The 27768-nt window shown below is 32.8% G+C and overlaps 1 protein-coding gene across 1 annotated transcript in view; it reads right to left on the bottom strand.

The window, feature by feature from the left end:
• Positions 1-9925: 9925 nt before the first annotated feature.
• SPOCK3 (SPARC (osteonectin), cwcv and kazal like domains proteoglycan 3) overlaps positions 9926-27768 on the bottom strand; it is a 486709-nt gene continuing 468866 nt past the window's right edge. Inside the window, exons 8-11 of the mRNA XM_059374211.1 lie at positions 21699-21920; positions 16925-16987; positions 14248-14385; positions 9926-11640 (exon numbers count right to left, since the gene is read on the bottom strand). Coding sequence (XP_059230194.1) covers positions 11468-11640; positions 14248-14385; positions 16925-16987; positions 21699-21920 — 596 coding nt within the window. The 3' untranslated portion in view covers positions 9926-11467. The remainder of the gene's footprint in view (positions 11641-14247; positions 14386-16924; positions 16988-21698; positions 21921-27768) is intronic.

Raw genomic sequence — 27768 nt, 5'->3', positions numbered from 1 at the left:
TAGGTAACATTAATTTACCAATACTTTTACTTCATAGGCATTTATGTAGGAATATAAAATAATCATTCAGTACTTTACTTTAATACCCAATCACTTACCTACTCATTAATTTTATAAAGGAGTTAACTTAGAACTCAATTACATCATATCATATGCTTTTATGATTAAGCAGGTGGTAATGCTTGCACTGCAAGCTCCGCTCTGTCAAAAAAGAAGCTTCCTCCTACATCAGAAATTAATGTGCTTGTAAGGCAGCAGCAATTTTTTATGGTATGTTCATGCAAGGAAGACATCATTAAAGGCTCCATCAATACCAATACAATTTTGATAGAACCTATAGGATAATTAGTTTTTAACATGTTAAAATAGATAAACATCTTTCCAAGTCTAATTATATTCCTATATGTTGCTTATTATGCATACTGTGAAAAGAGAAATGAGAATGCAAAAATGTTTCAAAATAAGTTCCTGATTAAAAAAATAAATGTGGGGGAGCGTCTGGGTGGTTCAGTCAGTTAAGTGTCAGACTCTTAATTTCAACTCAGATCATGATCTCAGAGCCCTGAGATCAAGCCCTCATGGGGGCTAGAGCTCAGTTCAGTGCAGAGTCTACTTTGAAATTCTCTCCTTGTCCCTTGACCCCTCACCCTACTCACTTGTGCTCTCTCTCTCTCTCTAGTAAAATAAAATCTTTAAAAAAAAAGAAAGTGTATGAGTATTTTCTTTCTCTTTAGTGTATGTGAATGTGAGAAAAATTTTGTGTGTTTGTGTGTATAGGCACATGTATGCATGTGTATGCATATGTGTATGCACACACTTTGGAAATTGACACATGGGGGTACCTGGGTGACTCAGTGGGTTAAAGCCCCTGCCTTCGGCTCAGGTCATGATCCCAGATCCTGGGATCGAGCCCCACATCGGGCTCTCTGCTCAGCCAGGAGCCTTTCTCTGCCTGCCTCTCTGCTTACTTGTATTCTGTGTCTGTCAAATAAATAAATAAAATAAAAATTAAAAAAAAAAAGAAATTGACACATGTTTTTTAATGCTTTGCCAAGAAAGAGGAGTAGAAAAGAGAGATAATAAAGGTAAATGAGAGGGAAGTATGTCAACCTTCAGCCATTTCTGAAGCACTGGAACTGGAGGGAAAGAACAAATCAGCATGGCTCACGATGTATGAGAGAGGATGAGGCAGAACAATCAATCATCTTACGGCCAGCTGCAAATATCCATATGGAAGGCTTCCCCATGTATACATACTACCATGAAACAAAATAATCGCAAGCCATTTTGCCTCTCTGCTGATGAAAAGAAAGGCTAAGGGATTGTTATTGCTGCTGAAGCTTCCAAAATTAAGGTTTCAGTCAGTCAGCTTGCCTGCACCAGCTGCCATGCCACTATGTGGTAATGGCAAGAAATGAGTGGGGAACGATTATTTTTTTAAAGATTTCCTTTAAGGAATTATTTGTTTTAAAGATTCTATTTATTTATTTATTTATTTTATTTAAAGATTTTAAAGATTTATCTTACAGATTTTATTTTATTTTTAAAGATTTTAAAGATTAAAGATTTTATTTATTTATTTGTCAGAGAGAGAGAACACAGGCAGGAGGAGCAGCAGGTAGAGGAGGAAGCATCTCCCCTTGAGCAGAGAACCCAATGTGGAGCTTGATCCCAGGACCCCGGGATCATGATCTGAACTGAAGGCAGATGCTCAACTGACAGCCACCCTGGCATCCCAGGGTGTTGATCAATTAAAAAACAAATTTTCATAATTTTATACCTCGAATTGTGTCTAGTATCACAGAATAGCCACCTGGCTAGAGATGTATGACAGACACAAAACGTGCTGTCAAAAAGTGAGTGTTTTGATGGCTAGGGCAATATTTTGGCTGAAGTTGAAAAAGAGAGTGGAAGGCTCCCTAACATGTTATATTAATCACATGACTTTGATTTTATTTATTTTAATAACAGTTGAGAACTTCCCTTTGTTGATCTTGTCTGGTCCCCAGGGACTCAGCTACTTTCTCTTTCTCTTAAAGGCATGTCCATATTCACCAAATCCCTCTCCAAGAAGACATGCTCTTTAAGGGCATGTATTCTGAACTTAGAGTTCCATTTATAGTGGCCATTCATTTGAAGATATATGCTATTGGGGCACAGATATTATAGTAAGCATGACAACCCAATAAAATTGTTCCAGATTTATTTTATCTATTAATATTAACCTTTTCCTGCCTGGGCACCAACCAATGTAAACTGGACTGGCTTGTGTTTATCTTTTTTAATGTATCATTTTCATTCCCAGAAGTGAGAAAGAGGAGTCAAAGAAATGAGAAATATGAAAGATTCACATTATAAATCTGGAAGTAGCCACATCAGTAATTATACAAGCATAAATAATGTTTTAGAAATGTCTTTTGAAAGTGATCAGTAGAGATACTATATTTTTAACTGGGTATTACTGTGATATAATACAACAGCTTAAACATTTAATTTTCACTTTGGACTTCATTTATTGTCTATTTTTTTCCCTTCAGCGTGAGAATTAAAATAGAGACTGATATTTTTAAACATTGAGAGCTTTCCCTTACAGTATATCGTAGACCATGTTTTAAACAAACAGCTCTTTGAGTAGAGCCCCATCAAAGTCTAGACCTAAAAATAGCCTGCCTGAGGCACTACATGGGCAGAGTAAGGTTGTTTTTGCTGATAAGACATGACAGTGTCTTTCCTGGCATTAAAGAGGCTCAGGTTCCAGCCACCTGGGGAAGAATACAACCAAGCTGCTTTATCAATTGTGTTTTTCTTTTGCAATATTCTAGATTAGATTCTGGCACAACTGCTCCATAATCAAAATAGAAAATAAGTTATTATCCAGCTAACATCAGTAGTGAATTCACTTCTTATTAGGGATAGTTATAAACACAGCTAGCAACCATTGGCAGGTGGTTGGTACCCACTCAACATTCTTTAGGGATATTTGCCAAAGTTCCCTTGACATACTACAGTTTTAATTTCTTTTGTTCGTAAAGTGGGATTAAAACATAAGTGAGAATTCCTCAAAGTAGAAGAGATAGCTCTTGTGCAACTATTTTGAAATTGGATGGTGAGTGAGTGCCAGGCTTTGTTACTAGTCAAGAACTATGTATTCTCACCTGCTTAGTGGCATGAGGGATTCAAATTAAAAATGCCTGCATGTGGAATACTTTAAATGCTGAATGCTAAATCCATAAATTCCAATGGTATATAGTAATTAATGTAGGAAATGCTTAATCTTATTAATTCTCTTCTGTTCCTCCTCAATTTAAGTTTTCAGGACACAGTTTTATTTTATATAGTGGTCCTTCCAGGAAGACTCAGTCAAAATAAATAAATAAGACCGGATACACACATACACTGACATGAAAATATACATTTATTCAAATGATCACAAATTTTAGAAACTACCTGATTGATGTAGATACTCATTACTCCTGTAATTATGAGGCTGATACAAATATACAATTTAATTAATAAATCAGTATTTTTGATAGTTCACAATTCACATGACTGACTGGACCAACCCTGAAATAAAAATATGTGTTATTTTGGCAAGATATATGTACAACTTATTTTGCTGTCATTTTATTTCATAAGAAGAATGTGAGGTCCAGATTAGAATCTTCTGGGTTTTTGATGTCCTCACAAATATATCTTCTACTGAGGGGCATTCTCCCCCACCCCCATTTCTTATCTTTATTTTTTTCCAGTGGTCAAATTAGTTCAGAAAAAGTATCTGTTGTTTGCAGTGAAATGATGAGCATCTCAAACACATTATCCTAAAAGAGAAAAATGTTTAACTTTTATATGTTAAAATGTTAGATAGGAAAAACTATCTGGTTAAATTAAATTAAGAAATAGTTGACCAGTAATGTCTATATGCAGGGGAAAATGAGAACTTTCAAATTTGGGCCAAATATAAAATGATTCATGTCACAGATTCATACTCTTTTTGAAGCTATGTTAAATTGCCATATTCATACCTTCATTTTTCTATCTCTACTTTTTATTCCTCAAATGCTAGATTGTTTTTAAAGTATAAGTAATGCTGTTCACAAGTTTTGGTTTTTTAGTCTAATAAATTCAAAATCGCACATTGCTACAACCATTGCTAAGCCCTAAAACAGATGTATAGTATCTAATTGTTGCTTCTCTTTCAACTCTGAAACTTTTTTCTTTTTTTTTTTTTAAGATTTTCTTTATTTATTTGACAGACAGAGATCACTCATAGGTAGAGAGAGAAGAGGGAGCAGGCTCCCTGCTGAGCAGAGAGCCTGATGCAGGGCTCCATCCCATGACCCTGAGATCATGACCTGAGCTAAAGGCAGAGGCTGTAACCCACTGAGCCACCCAGGCGCTCCATCAACTCTGAAACTTCTAAATCTTACTCCAAAGGGACTAAAAGAAATAGTGAAATTTGGTTATATTCTTAGTTTCTCAACCAAATCTCAATTAAATAGACATATTTAGAGTGAAAGGTAAACTTATATTGAAAAATTTCTATAAATAACCACTCTGGGCTAGAACATCTTAAACTCTGCATAATGAATGTTTCAGAAAGATTCATCTTTAAATAGACTGTACATTTTAAGAAAGAGCATGGTGAAATAACAAAAGCAAGTTAATATTGGAATGCACTGAGGTAATGGTACCCAAATTTGTGATTTAGTTTCCATACTGATGTTCTTGGTCCTTTTCAGAGATCACCTAATTTTTCTGGACCAGAGGCTCCCAGAAGAGAAAACAAGAATAATAATCTCTGTATTCCCATCTTAAAACAAAATCTGATGGATCTAAAAACAGCAGCTAAGGTGATGGGTATTAAGGGGGATGGCACAGAGTGCACGGAGCACTGGATGTTATATGCAAACAATGAATCATGGAATACTACAGCAGAAACTAATGGTGTATTGTATGGTGACTAACATAACATAATTAAATAAATAAATAAATAAATAAAGCAGCTAATATGTTGATTTTGCTTTTCTTCTTTCTCCTCTTCTTAGTGGTGACCACTATTTAGTCCTTACTAAGTACCAAACACTGTTCTAAATGCTTCTAAAAGTGTTACATCAAGTAACCCTCCCACAAAACACTTTGAGGTGAGAATTAGTATCATAGCTATTTCACTGATGAGAAAACTGACCCACAGATGTCACATAACTTATCGAAGATCATCCAGCCAGTGAACAGTGGAACAGCAATCAAGACCTGGCAGTTAGGCTATGGTATCCATGCTTCTTACCATTCTACATACTCTTTTTTTTTTTTTTTTTTTTTTTTTTATGTAGCTAACTTTTTTGAGCTAGGTGTTTTATTAGGATTCTCACTGAAGCTCCATCAGAGTTTTATCAAGTAAATTCCAACAGTATTATTTTATAGATGAAGAAAGTGATGCAACAAAGTTAATAGCTTTTCCAGTGTCACAAAGCAACAGCAGAATGAACTCAGGAATTCTGACTCTAGAAGCTGCATTTCTTATGGCGCTATATGCCATACAAATACATGTCGTTAATAAACTGCATTAATTTACCAATGTTCTGCTTTAGTTTAGAGGGATTTGAGATGTTTAAAAATATGTTATATGTTGCATAAGAATAATGCATTAATTTGTATAATTATTACAGATTGAAATGTGGAAAGTAGCATGACATGGAAAAACGACCAGTGAAAATGGGAAACATGGGCTGAAGTTAGAGCTCCATCACTGTGTAATCTCCACTGCCTGTAAAGTAGAGAACACCTGTCCTGTTAAGCACCACGCGTGACTGCAGTTCACTGACTATTGGCCAGAACTGGTCACCTGGCTCCAACTTGACTGTGAATGTACATTGGAAGAAGAGGAGAATTGCGTACAATGAGTACTAGTGATTTCTATAATACTTCACTTCTAATATAAATCTATAATACCCTTCTCCTAGCTTATTGCATGGATTTAATGTATTTAGCATTTAATGTATGGTACATGCAGTAAATGTACACAGATACTAATCAATATTACTTTTGTGGAAAATGGAAAAGTACTTAGGAAAACCAACCAGCTAAGATATTTGGGCTTGAGATTTATTTAAAAAAAAAAAAAAAAGGATGTTGTTATCCCATGAGCCTATAACAATGGCAATAATTGCATTTATTTGGTATTTACTGTGTTCCAGATACTAGGTGGTAATTGATTTTAATGTTCACAATTACCTTATAATGTAAGAACTATTTATTATCCCTATTTAGTTTATGGAGGTATTGTAAACTGAATTATTTACTTAAATGGATGTGGAAAAAGCTTTAAAAAGAGAAACTAATTTTGTCAGTATATTTTAAAAACTTCAGCACATCTATTGTTATCCAATTTTAAAGACTTAACAGAAAAAATAATATTTAATGGACAGCTACTATATGACAAACATGATGCTCCCGCTTTAAATGTGTTATTCATGTCATATTCATACCAATTTTCTTGGATTAACTATCATTAAGCCACATTTGACCTATAAGGAATGTGAGACAGATTTCAAACCCTAGTATGTGTGCTTGTGTGTATGTGTGTGTGTGTGTGTGTGTGTGTGTGTTTATGTGCTTAAAGATTGAGAGGGTAATTCATCTTTTAAAAATATATAAAAATAAATTTCCCAAGGATATCTTTGAAAGAATTGAATATAGGTATGATGGGATATACAGGTTGATGAAAGGTTTTATTTTTTCTCACCTACAATTTTTCACTTTGTCATTTTAATTCATGTTTCATGATGTACTGATTTGTATTCATTATTCATTAAACTTTTATTGAGGCATACAGCAAATAAGGTAAAACAGGCATTAGGTAGTACAAACATGGCAAAAATTCAAATACAATTGAGGAGAGAAACTAGAGATTACTAAAAAAGACTATTCCAAATTGCTTTGCTCTAGAAGGGATGAGGTGTGTACTGTTTACAGCTAACACCCTGATGTTCTCTTTAAAGTGTTCATTGACTCAGTCATTAATAAAGGTTTCATGAAGTCAAGTTATAATTTTTGAAATATTTTTAAAACATAGAAGTTAAAAGCTGATATTATTCATATCAAAATGTGTACCAGTATGGAGAGCCTGGGTGGCTCAGTGGGTTAAGCCTCTGCCTTTGGCTCAGGTCATGATCCCAGGGTCCTAGGATCAAACCTTGCATCAGGCTTTCTGCTCAGCAGGGAGCCTGATTCCCTTCCTCTCTCTCTCTCTGCCTTCCTCTCTGCCTACTTGTGATCTCTGTCTGTCAAATAAATAAATAAAATCTTAAAAAAAAAATGTGTACCAGTATAAATGAAAATGCTTTTTCATTATATTGACCTATTAACCTCAATATGAGTTATGATGTTTTTTAAAAATATCAGTTATAATGTTAAAAAATAAACTACAGGTTGATATATAAATCATTTATTTATATATTTGTACAACTGTAGTTATGGTAGATTTTAGCATGTTCTTGTTTCATCTGAGAAATCTGGTATGATCTAATATATTTCATTCATCATGAACAAGCAAGAAAAGAAATGAATGTGAATTCATCTAGCCATTCTTTTTTAAATGAAAGAGAAAAATTTTATTGTGTGTGTGTATATCAGTGTATGCAAGTACCTTTATGTATCAGACAAAACAAGCACATTACTGAAGACAATTTGGTTTGGTTTGGTTTTCTTTCTCCATTTCTTCTTCAGTTTTTAGAGGTCTCACTAGTTGACTAAGCATAGAGCCATGAATGACCCATTACATAATAGCCACAACATCATTGTATACAAAATATATCATCAAAATATGTATTTCATCTCTTTGGTTAGGCTTATCCTAAGATATCTTAGGATGGTTTCTGGTGATATTATAAATGAAACTGATTTCCTAATTTCTCTTCCTACAGTTAAATTGTTAAGGATATATACTCCAGAAACTACAGAACACTTATGAAAGAAATTGAAGAAGACACAAAAAGATGGAAAAATATTCCATGCTCTTAGATCAGAAGAATAAATATTGTTAAAATGACTAGGCTGCCCATAGCAATTTATACTTTCAGTGCTATCCTGACCAAAATATCAAAGGCATTTTTCAAAGTGCTGGAACAAACAATCCTAAAATTCGTATGGGACTAGAAAGGACCCTGAATCACCAAGGAAGTGTTGAAAAAGCAAAGCAGAGCTGGGGACATCATGTTGCCTGATTTCAAGCTGTATTACAAAGCTGTGATCACCAAGACAGCATGGTATTGGCGCGTAAACAGACACATAGATCAATGGAACAGAATAGAGAGCCCAGATTTGGATCTTTAACTCTACGGTCAACTGAAATTTGACAAAGGAGGAAAAAATATTCAATGGGGGGGAAACAAACAAACAACAACAACAACAAAAAAAAACGGTCTCTTCAAAAATGGTGCTGGGAAAATTGGACAACTATATACAGAAGAATGAAACTCAACCATTCTCTTACAACATGCATAAGGATAACTCTAAGTGGATGAAAGACCTCAATGTGTGGCAGGAATTCATCAAAGTCCTAGAGGAGAACATATGCAGTAACTTCTTCAACATCAGCCACTGCAACTTCTTTTAAGACATGTCTCCAAATGCAAGGGAAACAAAAGTAGAAATGAACTTTTGGGATTTCATCAAAATAAAAAGCAAGGTGGGGGGTGAGGGGGAGAGGGAGAAGCAGGCTTCCCTCCAAGCTGGGAGCCCAATGTGGGGCTATGTTCCAGGATGATGGGATCATGACCTGAGCTAAAGGCAGATGCTTAACTGACTGAGCCACCCAGGATGCCCCACTGTTCTTGTCATTTTTAAACTGGATGTGTGCTGTCTCTAATACACAAAAGCACAAAATGTTAAGGTAATTTGATTATTTTTAGCCAAAAATCCTTCTTTAGACTTTTGATTTTATCAAAGATTTATCCTTTATCAAAGGATTTATCCTTTATCAAGGATTCTTTTGAAGATTTCAAAATATATTGTTTTTTGAACAATAGCCATAGGAAATAGCTTGTTTGATTTTTTCCAGGGCTGAATGAAATTATATTATGTTATAGGCTAGGGTTAAATGAATCACCTAACTTCCACATTAGAATATTAACTTCATAATGATTTTGTTCACCAATGAATATACAATGAATAGAATAGTGCCTAGGTTAAAGTCAGTGCTCAATATTGATATTTTTGGAATAAATAAATAATATACAAAATGAATTAAGTGATGATCATGAGACCAATATACAACACAAATAGAATTTTATACACATATATACAAATATATATTGTACACAAACATGTACTTTATAAAAAAGTTTAATATGGTAAATATTTTCAATTTTATATTTATTGTTGAATTGGTTGCTTCTCTGGGGGCCTGAAAGATAATGTTGCTTTAAAAAATAGTTTAATTAAAAAAAAGTAAAAAGCTTAATTTTGAGGCCACTATGTTTGTTTCTTTAAATCCATTTACTAAACTTTTATTTAGAATTTGTAAGTTTTTTTTGTCCTCTTCCAACCATCCACAAGTTTCATTGTATAATTCTTATACATTTGTTAAGTACATATGGTTATTCTATCCCTCTTCAAAAATGCTGCTACTATAGAAGTCTAGCTCAATATTTTAAATATGATATCATAAAAATAGGCTTAAAAATAATAACCTCAACAACAAAAAATTATCTACTTTGCAATTCTATGACAAATGAAAAAATTAAATGAACATACAAAAATTATTTTTAACATATACAGAAAAACAATATCCAAGATGCCAAGAACTCTGATTTTGAAATTCAAAAATTCAAAAAATTTTCCTAGCTAGTTTTTGATGTATTCATTTAAAAAAATCAAAGAAAATATTAAAAACTCTTCATGTTTCTATCTATAGCCCAGAAAATCATTAAGAAACAGTTTAATTTGGTTACAAGATTCTTTATTTTGTAAACTATACATAAACGGTAAAAAAGAAAATGCATTGTACTTTAAATATTACATAAAGTCAACATTAAAATTTATTTTTTAGTGTGTATAAATCAAATGGAAATAATTCACCAATTTTACTTTCAATGGATTGTATATTGGGAGAAAAGTTGACCCACTGTTTAAATTATGATACCGATGTGTAACATTCAATAGGGTTTTCCATTTGTATTATGGGCACAAAACCATAGGTCTGATATACTTAAAAGTGATGGTTTGTCAAAATGTCTACACAATTAATTAACATGCTAACTTAAATACAGCAATTAACGTAATTTTTGTTACAGTTAAATCTTAATGCTACTCTACACAATAATCATAAACAAGTCCACATGGCAATTATGTAACAATAGAAAAAAAGAAAGAAACATATTCCATTTTCTTCATTCCAGCAGCAGTACCTTTACTGGTATTAATTTGTTAATTAGGTGTGCTTATATATTGCCTAATATCCTATATTGGTATGCATGCTAAAACCTTTCTATTTCTATTTTGCAAAGCACCATACAATACGGTCTCTAAGTTGCGACACTAGTAATAAAAATGGCATAATTCTAAGATTAAATGCAAATTTTTATCTAAAATAAGAAATAAAATAAGAATTGAGATTTTAAAATTTGACACTGAGGCAAATGACAAAACTTTTGTGAAAATGTGATTCAAATGAATCTTTCCTTTTGTCTTCCTCCTTTAAATTCTGCACCCTAAATTGCTGGTCAGAAAGATAAAGAAATCTAGAAAGGTAAAGAAACTATGCTGTTTAAGAGTATAAAAAAATCTACATGAGAATGCTATCCAAATTAAAATAAAAATTAGAAAGGATAACTAAGGTTTCAACTTTCAGAATCCATGGTTTTCTGTACTTGCCATTTTGTAAAATATCCTAGTATTTCCAGAATAATGTCATAATTGAAAGCATCACTATTAATGTAAACACGATGGAGGACTCTACACTTCTCACTGTTTTTCTTACCCTGTGGTATCCCCTCATTCACTGTAGATTTGGGAAGATGCTACTTTGGAATAGCAATTAAGGTCATGCTTATTTTTATAAAATCCTTGGGGCCTAGGCCACAAATAAGTTCCTGTAAATTCAACTTAGACTCTCAGAAAAATAATGTATACAACCTTGAGCACTGGTTGTTTTTTTATTTGTGGGAGATGTATATAGATTGTTTTTATGAAAACTTCTTGTTTCTATCAGTAGATCTTCCTCACTTTCTTTTGCCTGGCTAGACTTGATATATGTTTTCTTTTTCTCTAAGGCATATAAAAACTCAAAGTAAATGATTTTTATTTAAACATAAAGTTCTATGACATTAGCTCTAATATTTGAAATAATTATACAAAATATATGTGAGTTTTAGAATCATTTTATTTTGGGGCAAGAAGGTCATTCTCAATAGGTTATCACTTTGTAAATAATAGAAATGTAGATTTTATTGATCTCAGCTCTCATCAATCAGATGTATCCATCATGATCATCACCATCATCATCATCATCATCCCCTTCATCCTCATCATCATCTTCAATTTCATCTTCATCATTCATAATATCGTCTTCGTCATCTTCATCATCAGTCCATTCATGGAAATCTCCACTTGCAAAATCTCCAGAGATCTCAAAATCAATAGCTTTGGGGAAAAAGTAAGCATTATTATTATTATTGTTATTTGAGTAGTGGGATAATTTGTGGGGGATATGAAATTGTGATGAAAATTAAGCAAATTAGGGATGCCTGGGTGGCTGAGTCTGTTAAGCATCTTTCTTTGGCTCAGGTCATGATCCCAGAATTCTGGGATCATGTCCTGCATTGGGGGTCCTTGCTCAGTGGAGAGTCTACTTTTCCTTCTGCTTTTCCTTCTGCTTACCACTCCCCCTGCTTATGCTTGCCCTCTTTCTCCTTCTCTCTCTGACAAATACATAAAATCTTTAAAAAAAGGAAAATTAAGCAAATTAATAAAATTTTACTTTGCTATTTAGCTTATTTAGCAAAGATAAGGAAAAATCCATTCTCTAGGGGTGCCTGGGTGGCTCAGTGGGTTAAAGCCTCTGCCTTCAGCTCAGGTCATGGTCCCAGGGTCCTGGGATCAAGCCCCACATTGGGTTCTCTGCCTGCAGGGAGCTTGCTTCCCTTCCTCTCTCTCTGCCTGCTTCTCTGCCTACCTGTGATCTCTGTCTATTAAATAAATAAATAAAATATTTTTAAAAAATCAACTCTCTATCATTTGTTGAAATTTGTGTGCTAAAAAGCAGAATAATGGTATCTGATGTGAAACATCTTCAGTTCAGTAATATTGATCTCAACTCAGTTTTTCTAGAGGTCCATGTGTAACACTGAAATTTATAAAAATAAATAAATAAATTTCTTCCACTAGTGTAGTAAGCAAAATAATTGTTCCCTAAAGATCATCATTTCCTAATTGCTGAAACTGTGAGTATAAACTTAAATGGTGTAAAGGGCTTTGTAGATGTGATTAAATTAAGGACCTTGAGATGAGGAGATTATTCTGGGTTATTCAGTGGGCTCAGGTGATCAAGTGCATCCTTAAAACCAAAGAACCTTTCCCAGATAGAGTCAGAGAGATGCAACGTTGCTAGTTTTGAAGTTGGAGGAAAGGGTCCAATGAGCCAAATGTGAACTGCCTATAGAAGGTGGAAAAGGCAAGGAAACAGATTCTCCTCTAGAGCCTCTAGAAAGTATGGAGATGATGTTTAGTTCAAGAAGACCCATGTTGGCCTTCTGACATATAAAACTGTACGGTAATACATCTGTGTGTTTTAAGTCAATAAATGTATGGAAATTTATTACAATAGCATTAGAAAACTAACATAGCTAATTCAGTACTTTAAAAAATATTTAGAACAAATCCTATTAATGTAATCCAGTGTTTATAAATTGATATCACAATATGACACTTTAAAATCCATATCTTATGTGAGGACAATGTTATTCTTATTCTTCTTCCTCATGCTTCTTCTTAATAATTTCAACATGCTAAGAAAACTCAGAAGTTATGTTCTCAAAACAGTTTCTCTGCTCACCCATTGAATTCATCTCCAATATAACTTATTACATCATAAAAACCTTTTTATGGGCATCAGTGATATTTGTTGTAATTAATAATGTGACCATCTTAAACTACATGTTATGAAGATACTTAAAAATTGCATAAAATATGGGCACCTGGGTGGCTCAGTCAGTTAAGTGTCTGCCTCTGGCTTAGTTCGTGATCCCAGGGTCCTTGGATCAAACCTGGCCTTGGGCTCTTTGCTCAGCAGGGAGTCTGCCTCTCCCTCTCCCTCTACTCTTCCACACCCTCCTTCTACTCTCTCTCTCATAAATAAAATATTTATTTTTTAATTGCATAAAGGAGACAACTAAACATTATCTAAAATACAAGACTAACCAAGTACTTTATTTTCATTTTTGGTTATGTATATTAATTAAGACACAACCCATTAATTCCTAGTACATACTTGTGTGCACGAGCATGTGAGTGTGCATGTTGTGTTTTTGTGTATGTACAACTAAATGACCTTTTAATGAAAACTACCATTGTACAAACAAAAATACTCATATGGAATTTGCATTTTGAAAAAAATATTTTGTGAAGCAAAAAAGATACTGCATTTAAGACTCTAAAATACATGTATGGGATGATCAATTTAACTCATATTATTTTTAGGTCTATATATAATATCATGTTCATAAAAAGAATTAGAATATTAATTATAATTTACCCTTCAAACATTTAAACTATATTTTTTCCATCCAAATATAAAGAAATATGCTCAGATAGCTTCAACTGATGGTCTTTTACTCTTAAAATGTTAGCTTTTCTTTTGCAAGTTTGCCTGCATACTCTCTAAGTCAATTTCTTCAGAGGTACACAGACAGAAGGGTGTCATAGGGGGACAAGGCACACACTAGGGTTAGCTGACCTGGAATAGAGTGGGACAAGAGTCCTCCTTACTTGAGAAGAAAACAGAAGGTATTTAATATCCTTTCTGTGTTTGAAGTAGTGAAAAGAACCTTAAAATATCTGAGTTGTGCTATTCCATTTATTATTTATGCAAGTTTTTCCTATGCTAGAAGTGACTCTTTCTGTCATGCCTCCCCCCATATATTTGCTATTCTTTGCATAGCGTATGTCCTCATTAAGTGCTTGAACAAATGAACAAGAGTCTTAAGAACTTATCCAGTGCTTGAGAAATTACTAAATAACCCTTCTTCTTACCACAATCTGCAACACCATTTGTTCTGGATCCCATTACTTCATTTCCATATCTGTCAACACACCAGCACTGTCCAACACTGCCATGGCATTGTGTTGGCTTGTAGTAACCATCTTCATCACATAGGGGGATGTACTGTCCTGTGAAGCACACACACACACACATACACACACACACACAGAGATTATAAATAAATTGTGTTCCTTTTTTGATGGTCACCAATTATGCATTAATTCACTCAAGACATACACACACATGGAGTTTCCACTCCAGGTTATGAACTACTGATTCATGTTGAACAAAATAGGTAAGGTCACTGCTATCATGGAGCAGGCCATTGTTTCTTTTGTTAAGCACATTTACTATTCCTCTATCTCATTCTGCAAAGGGTATTGTTCTCAGAGGCATAATACAGAATTAGAACCTAGTTAACACCATGTGTATTACATCATCCAGTCCACTCAGCATGGCATATCAAACGCTTTACCATCATCGCTGCTAAGATTTTACTTTCATTTTCCCAAATTTTCATTCATATATTCCAAGCTCTTTCCATCCACATCAGGCTGTTTTCCCCAAATTCAATACTGCTTGATCTTTGCATTTATCTTTTTCTCATCTGGAATCCATCCACCCTCCCTCCCCCTTACATTTTAAGATTTGACTTAAATATGACCAGTTATATGAAGCCTTCTTTTAAGCTAGAGGATTTCTGATATACTTCAACTGTGTGTGCATGTCTGTGTGTGTAGTTTATTATTGCTTGCTCCCACTGCTATACTGTGATATCCTCTATATTGGGAATTTTAGATTCTCTTGGTTTTGATTGTTGTATTAACAACTCTTAAAGTCAATCTAGTGGGAAAAACAGACATTTATTTTCACATCTATAATACTTAACATAGTATCTGGCACATTGCTAATGATAAACATTTAACTGATAATTTAGAAGTGAATTCACTTTCTTCAATGTTTACATCAATACAACAATGTAAGATTTAGGAGAGTAGAAAATTTTCTTGTCTTTCTTGACTTTTTTTTTTTCCTCAGTGACCAGACACACTAAAGTTATCTAGTGAAAGAAAAAAAAAAAAAAAGGGCAGAATAAGTTGATAAAACATGAAATTCTTTCAATTCATTTAGTCTCATAAGCACATGGGATCATAATTTTTTTTAATTTTTTATTTTTTATAAACATATATTTTTATCCCCAGGGGTACAGGATGGGATCATAATTTTATCTCTTTAAAAAATGCCAAAATTCTGATATATAAGTAATTTAATTTTAAAATTGTAAATCTTTTGAAAGATTTGGTTTTTCAATGAAGTAGACATTAATGAGCACTAAATATGTTTTTATTTGTTAACTTCAAATAATTAAATCCTGAATTTTAATCCTTGATCAAATCTAAAATATTTTTCAACTGAATTTCAATGTCTTTTCCTATCATACATGGATAAACTTTGCTTTGTGGAAACAAAGAAAGCTATGCATGAATGTATTATTTCACTTTTGAACTGTGGTATGATATGAATTTTGTAACATAGCTAAAAGAAACATGACACATTGTGATTTTATCACTGGTATTCCTCACATCTAAAAATGCTTTATAACAAAAAGAATTAGCCTTTTCATTTTGAACTATGGATTTTCAAGTAATATAAAAAAACTCATCTAAACACACAATATTGTAATCACAAAGATAGCATGTCATAATAATCAGACTCAAAAACATTATAAAATTATGTGCCATTAAATACTCAAGGGCATTAACATATATGGGGAAAAAAACAAAAACAAAAACATCGCATACGTGGCATTCTGCATTGGATCCTAAAATAGAAAAAGGACTTCAGTGGGAAGACTGGTGAAATACAAATAAAGTGTAAGTCTTAATAAATAGAATTATAACAATGTTTATTTCTTAGACTTAACAAATAGACAATGGCTGTTTGATATAGTAAGATGGTAACTTTGGGAGAGGCTGAATAAAGGATGTATGCAAACTATGCAGGCAAGCTAACTTTGTAAAATTTATTTAAAATTGCCTGAAAAAAGAGTTTATTTAAAAATTGTATGTCTAAAAGAATAAACAAAATAATCATAAATAATCACTTAATAATCTTGACTGTTCTAACATTTTAAGGCTCTGAGTGAAATTTGTTATCAACTATCTAGTACATATATATTTATTTGCTAAAAGTAAGTTAGTAAAAAGTCCTGAGGAAAAACAGAAAGTCTTTTGAATTTCCCTGCGGTACTCAGGGGATACTTTTATCCATCTTTCACCCATTTCTCTCTCTCTCTCTGTCTCTGTCTGTCTGTCTGTCTCTCTCTCTCTCTATATATATATATGCATGCCATTGTTCTTGAATTGTTAACAATAGAATTAGGATTAAAGTTTCTGCTGATGCTTTAACTTTAGCATTGTTTAAATCTCTTTTTCACTTAATAACTTTCAAAATGAACATTATATTAGGGTAATAAAACAGACATAATATCTTTCAATAGGTAAGATAATAAAAGTAAGTTTAATGGCTTTCAAAAACTTCATAAATTTTGTTACTGAAATTTAGTGTCGTCTATCTTTGTTGGATTAATATTGATTTTATGTTGCTGTTTCCCTGGGGTTATTTATGTAAGCAATAAAGGCTTCAGAAGAATGATCTATTACTCACCTAGGAGCTTCTTTACCCCTTGCCGCTTCTGAATATTGCTGAGCTCCGTCTGGCAAGGTGGGTCTGCGGTGACATTAAAAATGTTACTTCAAGGATTATAGCTAAACAAAGAAGTATGATTTCTATGTTATCAGACTTATGTTGGTCTTTACATGGCTTAAAAAGAAACATATTATATATCCATTTCTTTTATAGATTACATACATATAGATCGCAGATGTGTATCTATCTGTATACACTGAGAAAGAAAGTCAGAGACAGAGGGACAGAGGAGAGAGAGAGAGAATGGCTTTCCTAATTTCTGATACTAGAATACCTTGATTTCCTGTAGAGAGATCAAATTGGATGGAAAAAAAAATGATATAAAATACTCATATGATGGACAATGGTTCTTATCATTTACTTTTAAAGGGTCAATCTACCCAGCAATGTAACTCCAACTGATGGACTAATGACCAAACAATTAACTGATTATGTTTCTCCCTCATTTAAAACAGTCTCTATGATACAGAGAAGTAGATTTACATTTAAAAAAGTAATCTAAAAAAAGTCAATACTTTCTAGTTATATCAGACATACTATTACAAATTTTGATCCTGAATAATGCTGACAGGCTTTAGTCTTTTTAGTTTCATCTAGATGCTTCAAGTATGCATGTAATGTGGAAATAAAACATAACATACCATAATTTCTGATATGCCATCTTTTAAAAAAACTTAAATTTAAAATTAAGCATGACTCTTTTTTCAAACTCAACCACTTAAAGGAGAATATTTTCAGAGAAATACAAAATTCTAAATAGAAAAAATGTAGCCTGGTATAAATATATAAATATAAATATATATATAATTATATATATTCTTATATAATAAATATATTTTCTAATTTATAATATTCAAGCAAGTCAATGTATTTTAGGTCATTTTCTAAAACTTGTTGTATGACAATGCATCATAAATTATTGAAAAAGCAAGCCAATAAACTAGTTCCTATTTTTCTATACTACAACTTTTTAGGGAAAAGTTAATGTATAGATAACTGAAATAATTTAAAAAGCATTACACTAATTTTATAATATCCAGTTATTAAATTTGCATGTAAGAGTGTAATGAGGAAATGAGACAAAGTGCTTAATATATATTTTATAATTAAAATTTATAAGACCAACAAGTTTTTTCCTTGGGAAATCTAAAATGTGAAGAAAAAGTAATTTTTTTGAGAGAGAGAGACAAAATAAGAAACAGATTTTAACTACAGAGAACAAACTGAGCATTACCAAAGGGAAGGTGGTTGGAAGGATGGGGAAGATAGGGGGTGGGGATTAAAAAGTGCACTTATAATGATGAGCCCTGAGTAATGTATAGATTTGATGACTCAGCATATTGTACACCTAAAACGAATATAATACTGTATGTTAACTATACTGGAATTAAAGTAGAAAAACTTAATTTAAAAAATGGGGACGCCTGGGTGGCTCAGTTCGTTAAGCAGCTGCATTCGGCTCAGGTCACCATCCAAGCATCCTGGGATGGAGTCCCACATTGGTCTCCTTGCTCGGCAGGGAGTCTGCTTCTCCCTCTGCCTCTGCCTGCCACTCTGTCTGCCACTCTGTCTGCCTGTGCTCCTCTCTCTGTCTCTGACAAATAAATTTAAAAAAATTTTTTTTAAGATTTTATTTATTTATTTGACAGACGGAGATCACAAGTAGACAGAGACAGGCAGAGAAAGAGGAGGAGGAGGAAGCAGGCTCCCTGTTGAGCAGAGAGCCCCATGTGGGGCTCCATACCAGGATTCTGAGATCATGACCGGAGCTGAAGGCAGAGGCTTTAACCCACTGAGCCACCCAGGTGCCCCAATAAATAAAATCTTTAAAAAAAATGTAGTGATATTTAGGAAGAGAAAAACAAGGTGCAAAATGGTACAAACAGTATGACACTATATGCATATTATATAATAAACACAATAGTGTGACTTCTTCATCAAAACATATGTGTTCATGTAAATGTACAAATAGTGGATTGGAAACTAGATTCAATTGTCTACCAGAGTGGAGTGAGAGGAGACTGGCTTGGGATGGAATGCAAAAGAGATCTCAACTTTATAATGCTTTTAAAATTTAATTTAAAAAAATCTTGATGTTAATATGATAAAATACTGACAATTCTTATTTTTGGGTGATGGGTACATGGATATTTGTTAAATTGTTCTTGTAGTATTTTGGGTTTTCTTAATTTCTAGAAATTAAAAAGAATCTAATCTTTCAAAAGAAAGAAAAATTATTTTTGAAAAATCTAAATAATTAGTTTATTGTTCTACTTTATTTTGAAATTGATCTAATCTCTTTGTTTTTCCTAATAATAACATGGGTCTCTTATACTAAATATTAAAATAATAGGAATCAAGTTACATAGTATGAGCTTCTAGACTAGACATTTAAAAATTTACGGCCCTCTAAATATACTATTTAGAACCCAGAGGAAAAATTTGAGCTCAAGTTTCAATATTATGTTGAAAGCATTTATTTCTAATTGCTATGGGTTAATTATTGCAAAGTAAAATATTATTTCTATATATTTTCTATGATATTGCCTGAATTCTCTCCCTCCCCCTCAGTCTGTCCCTTCTTCTGCCAATCACCCTGCTCATGCTTTTTCTCTTTCAAAAAAAAAATAAAAAGATTTCAAGAAAAATCACGACAGATTCAGCTGTTCATCTACACATAGTATTTAATTTTGAAGTATTTCTCTTATTATTTATAAGACAGTTCTGTCTGGCCTTTAACTTAGGTATACTTGGAATGCTTAATTAAGATTTCAACTATCATTTAAAATAAGTTGCAAAGATATCTGTGTATATATTAACTATTACTTATATATTATATGTTTATATATCATATATATTACTCTAACATATAGTCAAATATTCTATATATCTCTCCAATTACAGAAAAGGAATTTGTTTTATTGAATAAATAATGAGGAAAAACACTCTCTAAGGTGAAACATTTGAAAAAATGTTTTTAAATAAATTGTTATTATTTTTCATGAAATTAATTAATGAGCTAACTCTTACTGTTATTCTTATTGACAGAGCTTTTGTAACATTTTCTAGCATATTAAAGTAGTAAGCATAATTAGCCAAATTCTCCAAACTTTGGGGAAGATGTATACATCCTTTCACTTGCTCAGATACATTTTTAAAATTATTTCTGCCATGTATTAAATGATTTCAGAGAAGATTTTCATGTGACTATAAAGATTTTAGCCCTTTGGGTGAATACTGCTTAATAAATGTAAAGTATATAAAGCAAAATTTTTCTTTGGGTACCTTTAATCAGTTCTACAAATACAGCTGCAAAATGCAGAAATGTTTCAAAATGAAAGTATTCATTTCTGTAGAAGAAACTTCCAGAATTTTTCATAATATTTTTAAAAGTTCATGAATAAACACTAAACATGGCCATCATAATACTAAAAAAATTGACTGAAATAACATCATGAAAAGACCACATATCTTTTATAGTATTTTACCAGTATTTGCTTTTCTATTCTTTAGATGATTTAAATGCACACTGCTCGTTAAAACTATCATGTAGGTTTTTTGAAGTGGCAATTGCCTAGTAAGCAAATATGCAATAATAAAATCAACAGTGTGTGTGTGTGTGTGTGATTTAAAGTATTTTAATAAAGAAAATCTAGTTTTAAACCTTATTTAAAATTATTTATAAGTAGTTAAACTACTCTACAGATACTGCTATTGATTCACTGCTAATCAATTTATGGATAATCCTTTCATCTCTAGTTACTAAACTATTACTAATATGTGGAGAGGTAATTAAGATAGTAAATGTCCCTACATAAGGTGTTAGCTTTTCATATGAAAAGCTGAGAATAACTAAAACAGTTTTAAGTAACTTGTACATTCTCTTAGCCATCAAGAATTTTAAAAATGAGGTGACAATAATAGGTGTATCACGTTAGACTAATTCCCAGTTTGTTTTTTTTAAGTTAGCATCAAAATTACACGTACTATTTTTCCATAGTTTCTGTAAATTTTATCATAATGTGAGGTTTTTTTTTGGTTCTTCTTCTCTTAGCTTAATTCTAATCACACTTAGATTGATTGTGTAAGCATGGTTTCAATGTTACATTGCATTTCCCTGTAAAGAAGGATGCCTAAAGAACTAGCATCACCCCAACTCCTTCAGTTACCTTGCCTCTTCCAGAGAATCAAGGTACTTTCCTTGCTAGTGAATTTTTACAAAGCTAAGTTATTTTTAAAAGTTTGAAGGCCAAGTCATTTTAAAATCAAATGAGTAAAAATAACTTTATGGTGAATGCAGTGGTTCATTCAGCTCATTTAATAAGATCACAAAATAGAACATTAAAACTCCACAGTATAGTGATAAAAAAAAACCATTTATTTTACACCATGGGGAAAGCAGATAGCAAATTAATTTTAATGATTACTTTTAATATCTATATTCTCCTATCTCTATGTGCTTCTTGGTGGTTCATAATGGAAACTGTAATGAAGTGCATTAATATGAAATATTAATTACTATTTTTCTTGTTTAGCATGTTTTGTATCCCTAGCAGAGTTATTTTGTTTAATATGCTGCTTATTTGCTCCTTTATTAAACACTCTAATGAGAAAAATATCTACTAAAATGAATGGGGTAAAATGTACTTTTTTTTTTTTTAAATCATGAAGAAATAGATAAAATGTGACATGCAGGTCAACTATCTGTATCAGTAGGTGTCTCATCTTTTACCTTGCTGTCTCTGGAAGCAGTAGCACCATTCATTGTTAGATATCAAACTGTCCTTGTATGTGTCACAAGAGTTGAAGAATGCCTTGGTACACTGTTCATTCTTATCAAGGTAAATGCTTCCGAGCTCTGACTGGTCCAGTAGAAGGTCATAGTTTGTATCAAGTCTATTAAACATCCAGCCAAGTGAATCCTTGCAAATTGGCAAAATACTGGTATCAAATCCTAAAGGCAAAGATAGAAAATAATTAGCTAAATCCAGAAGTCACAATCAGCAGCAAGTAATATAAGGGAATGTAATAGTTAGTTTCTGTCAGAGCACCTACTTAACAGTCAGAAATAAGGCTTTAAACTCATCTTGGGTAATTCATTTCCAAGTAAAGTGGAGATGGTAATACCTACCTTTCAGGATAGTTATGAGGATTAATTACCAGAATATAAAGTAGCTAGTAGTAATTAGTCATTCACTCAATGGCACTTATTCCTGTAATTTTATTAGATATATTTCCATTCTTTTGAGGGTTCAAACTTTTTCTTAATAAATAGGTTGTCATGATGAATGCCTTTTTAGATGTATATAGGTATTACTGAATAATAATGTCCTATTAATAAAGAAATATAATTCATCTTCATCCCAAGGAATTCTATGAAAAGTAAAATTTTAAGGAAAATAAGGTGAATACATAATAAATAATAGCATCAAATGCTCTATATCTTTGTGGAACCATGGTGATTATGGTATTTCACAAATATAACATATCCTGACAAAAAATAACCATCATGTAATTTACACAGGTACTCACTCTGTCTTCTGTTTCACTCAAGGCAATTTTTACAATTACAAATATGCTACAATGGGAGACAGTAGAGAGCACTGGATAAGCACAGATACAGAGGGATGTCAGACTGGGTTGGCACCCAAGGTGCAAACTGCTGAAGTGTGGGTTTCTCTGGATAAGCCACAGGCCCCACCCAGTAAAGCTCCATGTCCTAAATAGCATTACAAGCAATGTCAATGTTTCAAAGCATAATTTAAAAATTTACTTTCAACTAGTCTTTGTCAGGTTTAAATCAGCTTTAACAGGTATTTTGGTAGACCACTTGCTGTTTTATTTGCTACTTTCCCTTCATTACATGTGAAAGTTAAATAATAACCCTAACTGGTGTGAAAAAGAGAATGTGCTTGGAATTGTGGAGACTTTTTGAAAACTGAATATTCAAAGAATTTAATCTTCAACAGCAGGGGTTGAAGAGTAGTTTAACCGTTTATGAATGAAGTTCTCACATGCAGTTAATTTTATATTCTAGTATATAACCTATTTTGATAAATACTTTTTATATTCCGAGGTGTATAAATAATTGAAACATACACATATGTTTAATAAATTTTAAACACAATAGAACTACGAGTTTACCTTTCAAAAAGAAATTAAATTCTTGCAGAGAGCATGTCTGGTGAATGATAAATTTGTTGAAGTGTAATAATGTTTTAGATCCAGAATATCAAGGTATCTGATTTACATTCAGGTCACTGGCCCAGGTCCTGGCACTACCTTGCTTGGTTAAGTTATTATATCTAGATTTTAATGTTCATATCTAGATAATGTGAAGATTTTTCAAACATGATCTCTATGTTACCTTGAAGATCAAGAATACAGTGAGTTTATGCTATTTGAATAATATGTTTAGACACAAAACTGTGTTACAAGAGTCATCAGAATCATAAGTAACAAAAGGAATAGACATAAAATTATTTTAATATTTTAAATTATATACTTTCAATATGATCTAATCTAGTTGATTATACAAGTATAAAATGAAATTAATTTGGAAAAGTTGTTTCCTGTCTTGAACTTTTAGAGCAGTACATACTAATTGATAAGTTTGAGAATTCTTGGATAACACTATCATAGTCTCTTTCTCTCTCTGTATACACACACACACACACACACACATAGTCACTATATATATAACAAATATAATGCATGTATGCATGATTATTTATTGTATTTATTATATATATATATAATTCTTGAATTTTCTGAAAGATCAATGTAAAATTAAAAAAAAAATTCTAGATCTAGGTAGAAGGCTCACTTCTGTCATCACAATAAAAACTTAGAGCTTTCACCCAATTTCTGAAGCCTATTTTGTCTTACATAAATACAGTTATTCTAACTTCTTTATAACTAGAATTCCTATTATTATACTTTCAAATAATTTTTTTATACTGAGAGTTTCTTTTTATAAATATTTATTTATTTATTTTAGAGAAAGAGAAAGCACGAGTGGGGAAGGCAAAGGGAGAAGAAGAGAGAATCTCAAGCAGACTCCATGCTTACATTAGAGCTCCACAGAATGCTCAATCTTAGGACCTGAGGTGAAACTAGTAGTCTGACACTCAACTGTCTTGTACCACCCAGGAAACCCTATATCAAGAGTTTATTACAAAGAGTACAGCATTGAGTACTGCATTTTTTTCCAAGTCTGAAAATCTCTGCCTTTTGATTAAAGTGTTTAGACTATAGGCATTAATATTATATCAATATGATTGTGTTTAAAACTTGATGCTGGTATTGGGGGGACTGGATGGCTTGCTCCATTAAGCAACCCACTCTTGGTTTCAGCTCTTATCTCAGGGTCTTGTGATTGAGCTCTGAATCAGGCTCTGCACTCATCAGGGAGTCTGTTTGTGGAGTCTCTCTCTGCCCCCTCCCCAACTTGTGCATGCTCTCTCTCTTTCTCTCTCTACAATGAATAAATTAATAATTTTTTTTTTAGATTTTTAAAAATATTTTATTTATTTGAGAGAGAGAGTGAGTAAGAGAGAGCATGAGAGGGTAGAAGGTCAGAGGGAGAAGCAAACTCCCTGCAGACCTGGGAGCCTGATGTGGGACTTGATCCCAGGAGTCCGGTATCATGACTTGAGCTGAAGGCAGTCGCTTAACCAACTGAGTCACCCAGTGCCCTAAATAAATAAACCTTAAGCAAAACAAAACAAAACAAAAAAACCCTTCATATTGATTTTATTTTATTTGTCCTCTTTTATTTGTCCTCTTATTATTTGTTGTTATTATTTCTCCTTTCCTGTTCTGTTTTGGATTAAATGTGTTGCTTTTCTATTTTTATTGTTCCCACTTAATTTCCACTATTAGTTTATGTGGTAGGCAAAATAATAGCCCCTCAAAGATGTCCACATTCTAATCCTTGGATCTTTGTGGTATTACATCACTAAAGGGACTTAAATTTGCAGATGGAATTAAGTGTATTAATCAGCTGATTTGGGAGATTATTGTGGATTATTTGGATAAACCCAATTTAATTAAATAAAACCTTAAGGATGAAAAAGTTCTCCCAGCTAATAGGCAGAAATGAGACAAAGAGAAAATTCTCCCAGATAATAGAAAGAAATGAGACAGAAAAAAAAAAAAAAAGAAAAGAAAAAAGAAAGAAAGAAAAGAAAAAAAAAAGAAACAAAACAAAACAAAACACATGGCTTTGAAGGTGGAATGTGGGTGGTGTCTAGCATCTGGGACTAGCCAAGAAAGATTAGAATACTCAGTTCTATAACTACAGCAAGCAGGGAGTGTGTGTGTTGGAGAGTCCCAAGACAGAATCTCCAGCAGACTCTGTGTTGGGTGCAAAGCTGGCCTTGCAACAGTTCCCAAAGCCCTGAGATCATGACCTTTGCTAAAATCAAGATTTAGATGCTTAACTGGCTTAGGCACCCAGGAGTCACCATGAATTGAATTTTGACAACAACCCAGCTGCTTATAGAACTGATCCTCTTGGGGCACCTGGGTGGCTCAGTTGGTTAAGACTCTGCCTTCACTCAGAGTGGTCATGATGCCAGGGTCCTGGGATTGAGTTCCACATCAGGCTCCTTGCTCAGTAGAGTCTGTTTTCCCCTATATTTTTCCCCCTGCTCATGCAATCTCTCTGTCTCTCTCTCCCTCTCTGTCTCTCAAAAATAAATAAAATCTTAAAAAAAAAAAAAAGAAATAAAAAAAAGGATTCTCTCCTAGAGCTTCCAGCAAGGTATGTAGCCCCTCAAAAACTTTGATTTTAGTGTGGGGAGACCTGTGCTGGACTTCTGACCTACAGAACTATGAAATAAAAATTTGTGTTGCCTAAGCTACTGAATTTTGTGCTAATCTGTTACATTCATAAGAGAAAACGCATGTAGTTTATGAACTATATTTTGTTTTTTGCTGGTTGCCCATGGATTATAGCATACATCATTAATTTACCACAATCTTCCTTTAAATAATATTGTACCACTTCATTTATGTGATAAGAAATTTGTCAGAGTACACTGAACTTCTTTACCTTTTCACATCCTCAATGTGAAAACCACATCCAAGTGGGCATTTCCTACTAACCCAGTGTACCAACCTTCCTCCCATGTTCTCAATGATAAAGATCCATGAGAACTGCAATCAAGAATCAATCCAATAAATCCCAAGATTTTGTAGAAAATCATGCAACATTAGTATATTTATGAATTATTATAAATGATCCCATTTTATTTATACTCACATAAAACATATAGGTGAATATTTACAGCAATTTTACTTATAATTGCAAAACTGGTGACAACCCAAATGTCTTTCAGTTGGTGAATGGATAAACAAAGGATTGTATATCTATGTAGAGAATAGTATAAACATAGGTATTGAGGCTAAATTAATTCCAGAATAAACGTCTGTTCTGCACTTGCCGTACAAAGCTTAAAAGCTATTCTTAAAAGACTCAAGTTGATGCCAAGTTATTTAATTTCATGCCAGAACAAAACAGAACACTGTAGAGAAATATCACAAAATCCAGCAACCAATAATTTAAAATTCACAATGTTCGGATCCAATTAAAATTGACCAAGCATGCCAAGAAGTATAAAAATATGACCCATAATTTGGAGAAATCATAATCTTGAAAATATACTCAGAAATTGCAATGATGATGAGATTAGTATACATGGATTGTAAAAATAACTATATTTTTTTCTTCACTATTCTGAATGCGTTTATATTGTTGTGTCTGAAGTATAATGTGACCCCCTAAGTATGGCAAATAGGACTCTGTGGGTGTGTATGAGTGTGTGTGTGTGTGTGTGTGTGTGTGTAGAGGATCTATATATGGAATGCTTTCTGATAGTCATCACATATGATCAAATCTGCTAGTTTTTCTATACAAGATGAGAGAGAAAAAAATAACTAAGGCACAATCTAAACTTATGAATTGAAATAAGATATTAGGAATTTGATACAACAGAATACTCAAAAACAACCTTGAGAGTCTGAATATTGCTTAAAATTACTTTATTACAAATTTGGAGATAATACACAGTTGTGTAAAAATTAAGAGTAGATGTCGTTTGTTGGTTATGATTCTACATGTGTTGAACTTAAGGACTTTGACATTCCTTGACTTTATTAAAGTTTCTTCTTAGATCATTGTTTTTAAAAAGTTCTCCTCTCTCGAATATTACTGTTTTCACAAAATGTTGTGATAGTTTTCTAAGTAGAGGTAACCCAGAGCTCAATCTGTAATTAATGTAATTTTTGGGATATACATATGTTCAGTGATGTTAAAAATAATAAATATGTGGGGCACCTGGGTGGCTTAATCCCAGGACCCCGAGCCAAAGGCAGAGGCTTAATCCACTGAGCCACCCAGGTACCTCACCTCACACATACATTGTATTTTAACTAAATATTTTAGTATTTTAACTAAAACATTGATTGAAGAATGCACCAGTTAGTTGGACAAGTTAGTGCTTAGAGGATATGATCTGAATCCACTTTTGTTTTGTTTCATTTTCTCCATGATGTATATTTGCTCATTGGTAGGTTTTGTCTGAAGAACTCCTCTGGAAAACATTTTTTCACCTCAGCTTCAGTTAACAAAAAAATTGCATTCTCCCTTTAAGGTTACTATTTAATCCAATCAAGAAATGGGCAGAAGACATGAACAGACATTTCTGCAAAGAAGACATCCAGATGGCGAACAGACACATGAAAAAGTGCTCCATATCACTTGGCATCAGGGAAATACAAATCAAAACCACAATGAG

This window comes from Mustela nigripes, chromosome 1 (genome assembly GCF_022355385.1).
Source record: "Mustela nigripes isolate SB6536 chromosome 1, MUSNIG.SB6536, whole genome shotgun sequence".
NCBI lineage: Eukaryota > Metazoa > Chordata > Mammalia > Carnivora > Mustelidae > Mustela > Mustela nigripes.
This window is presented reverse-complemented; position numbering and strand designations above follow the sequence as displayed.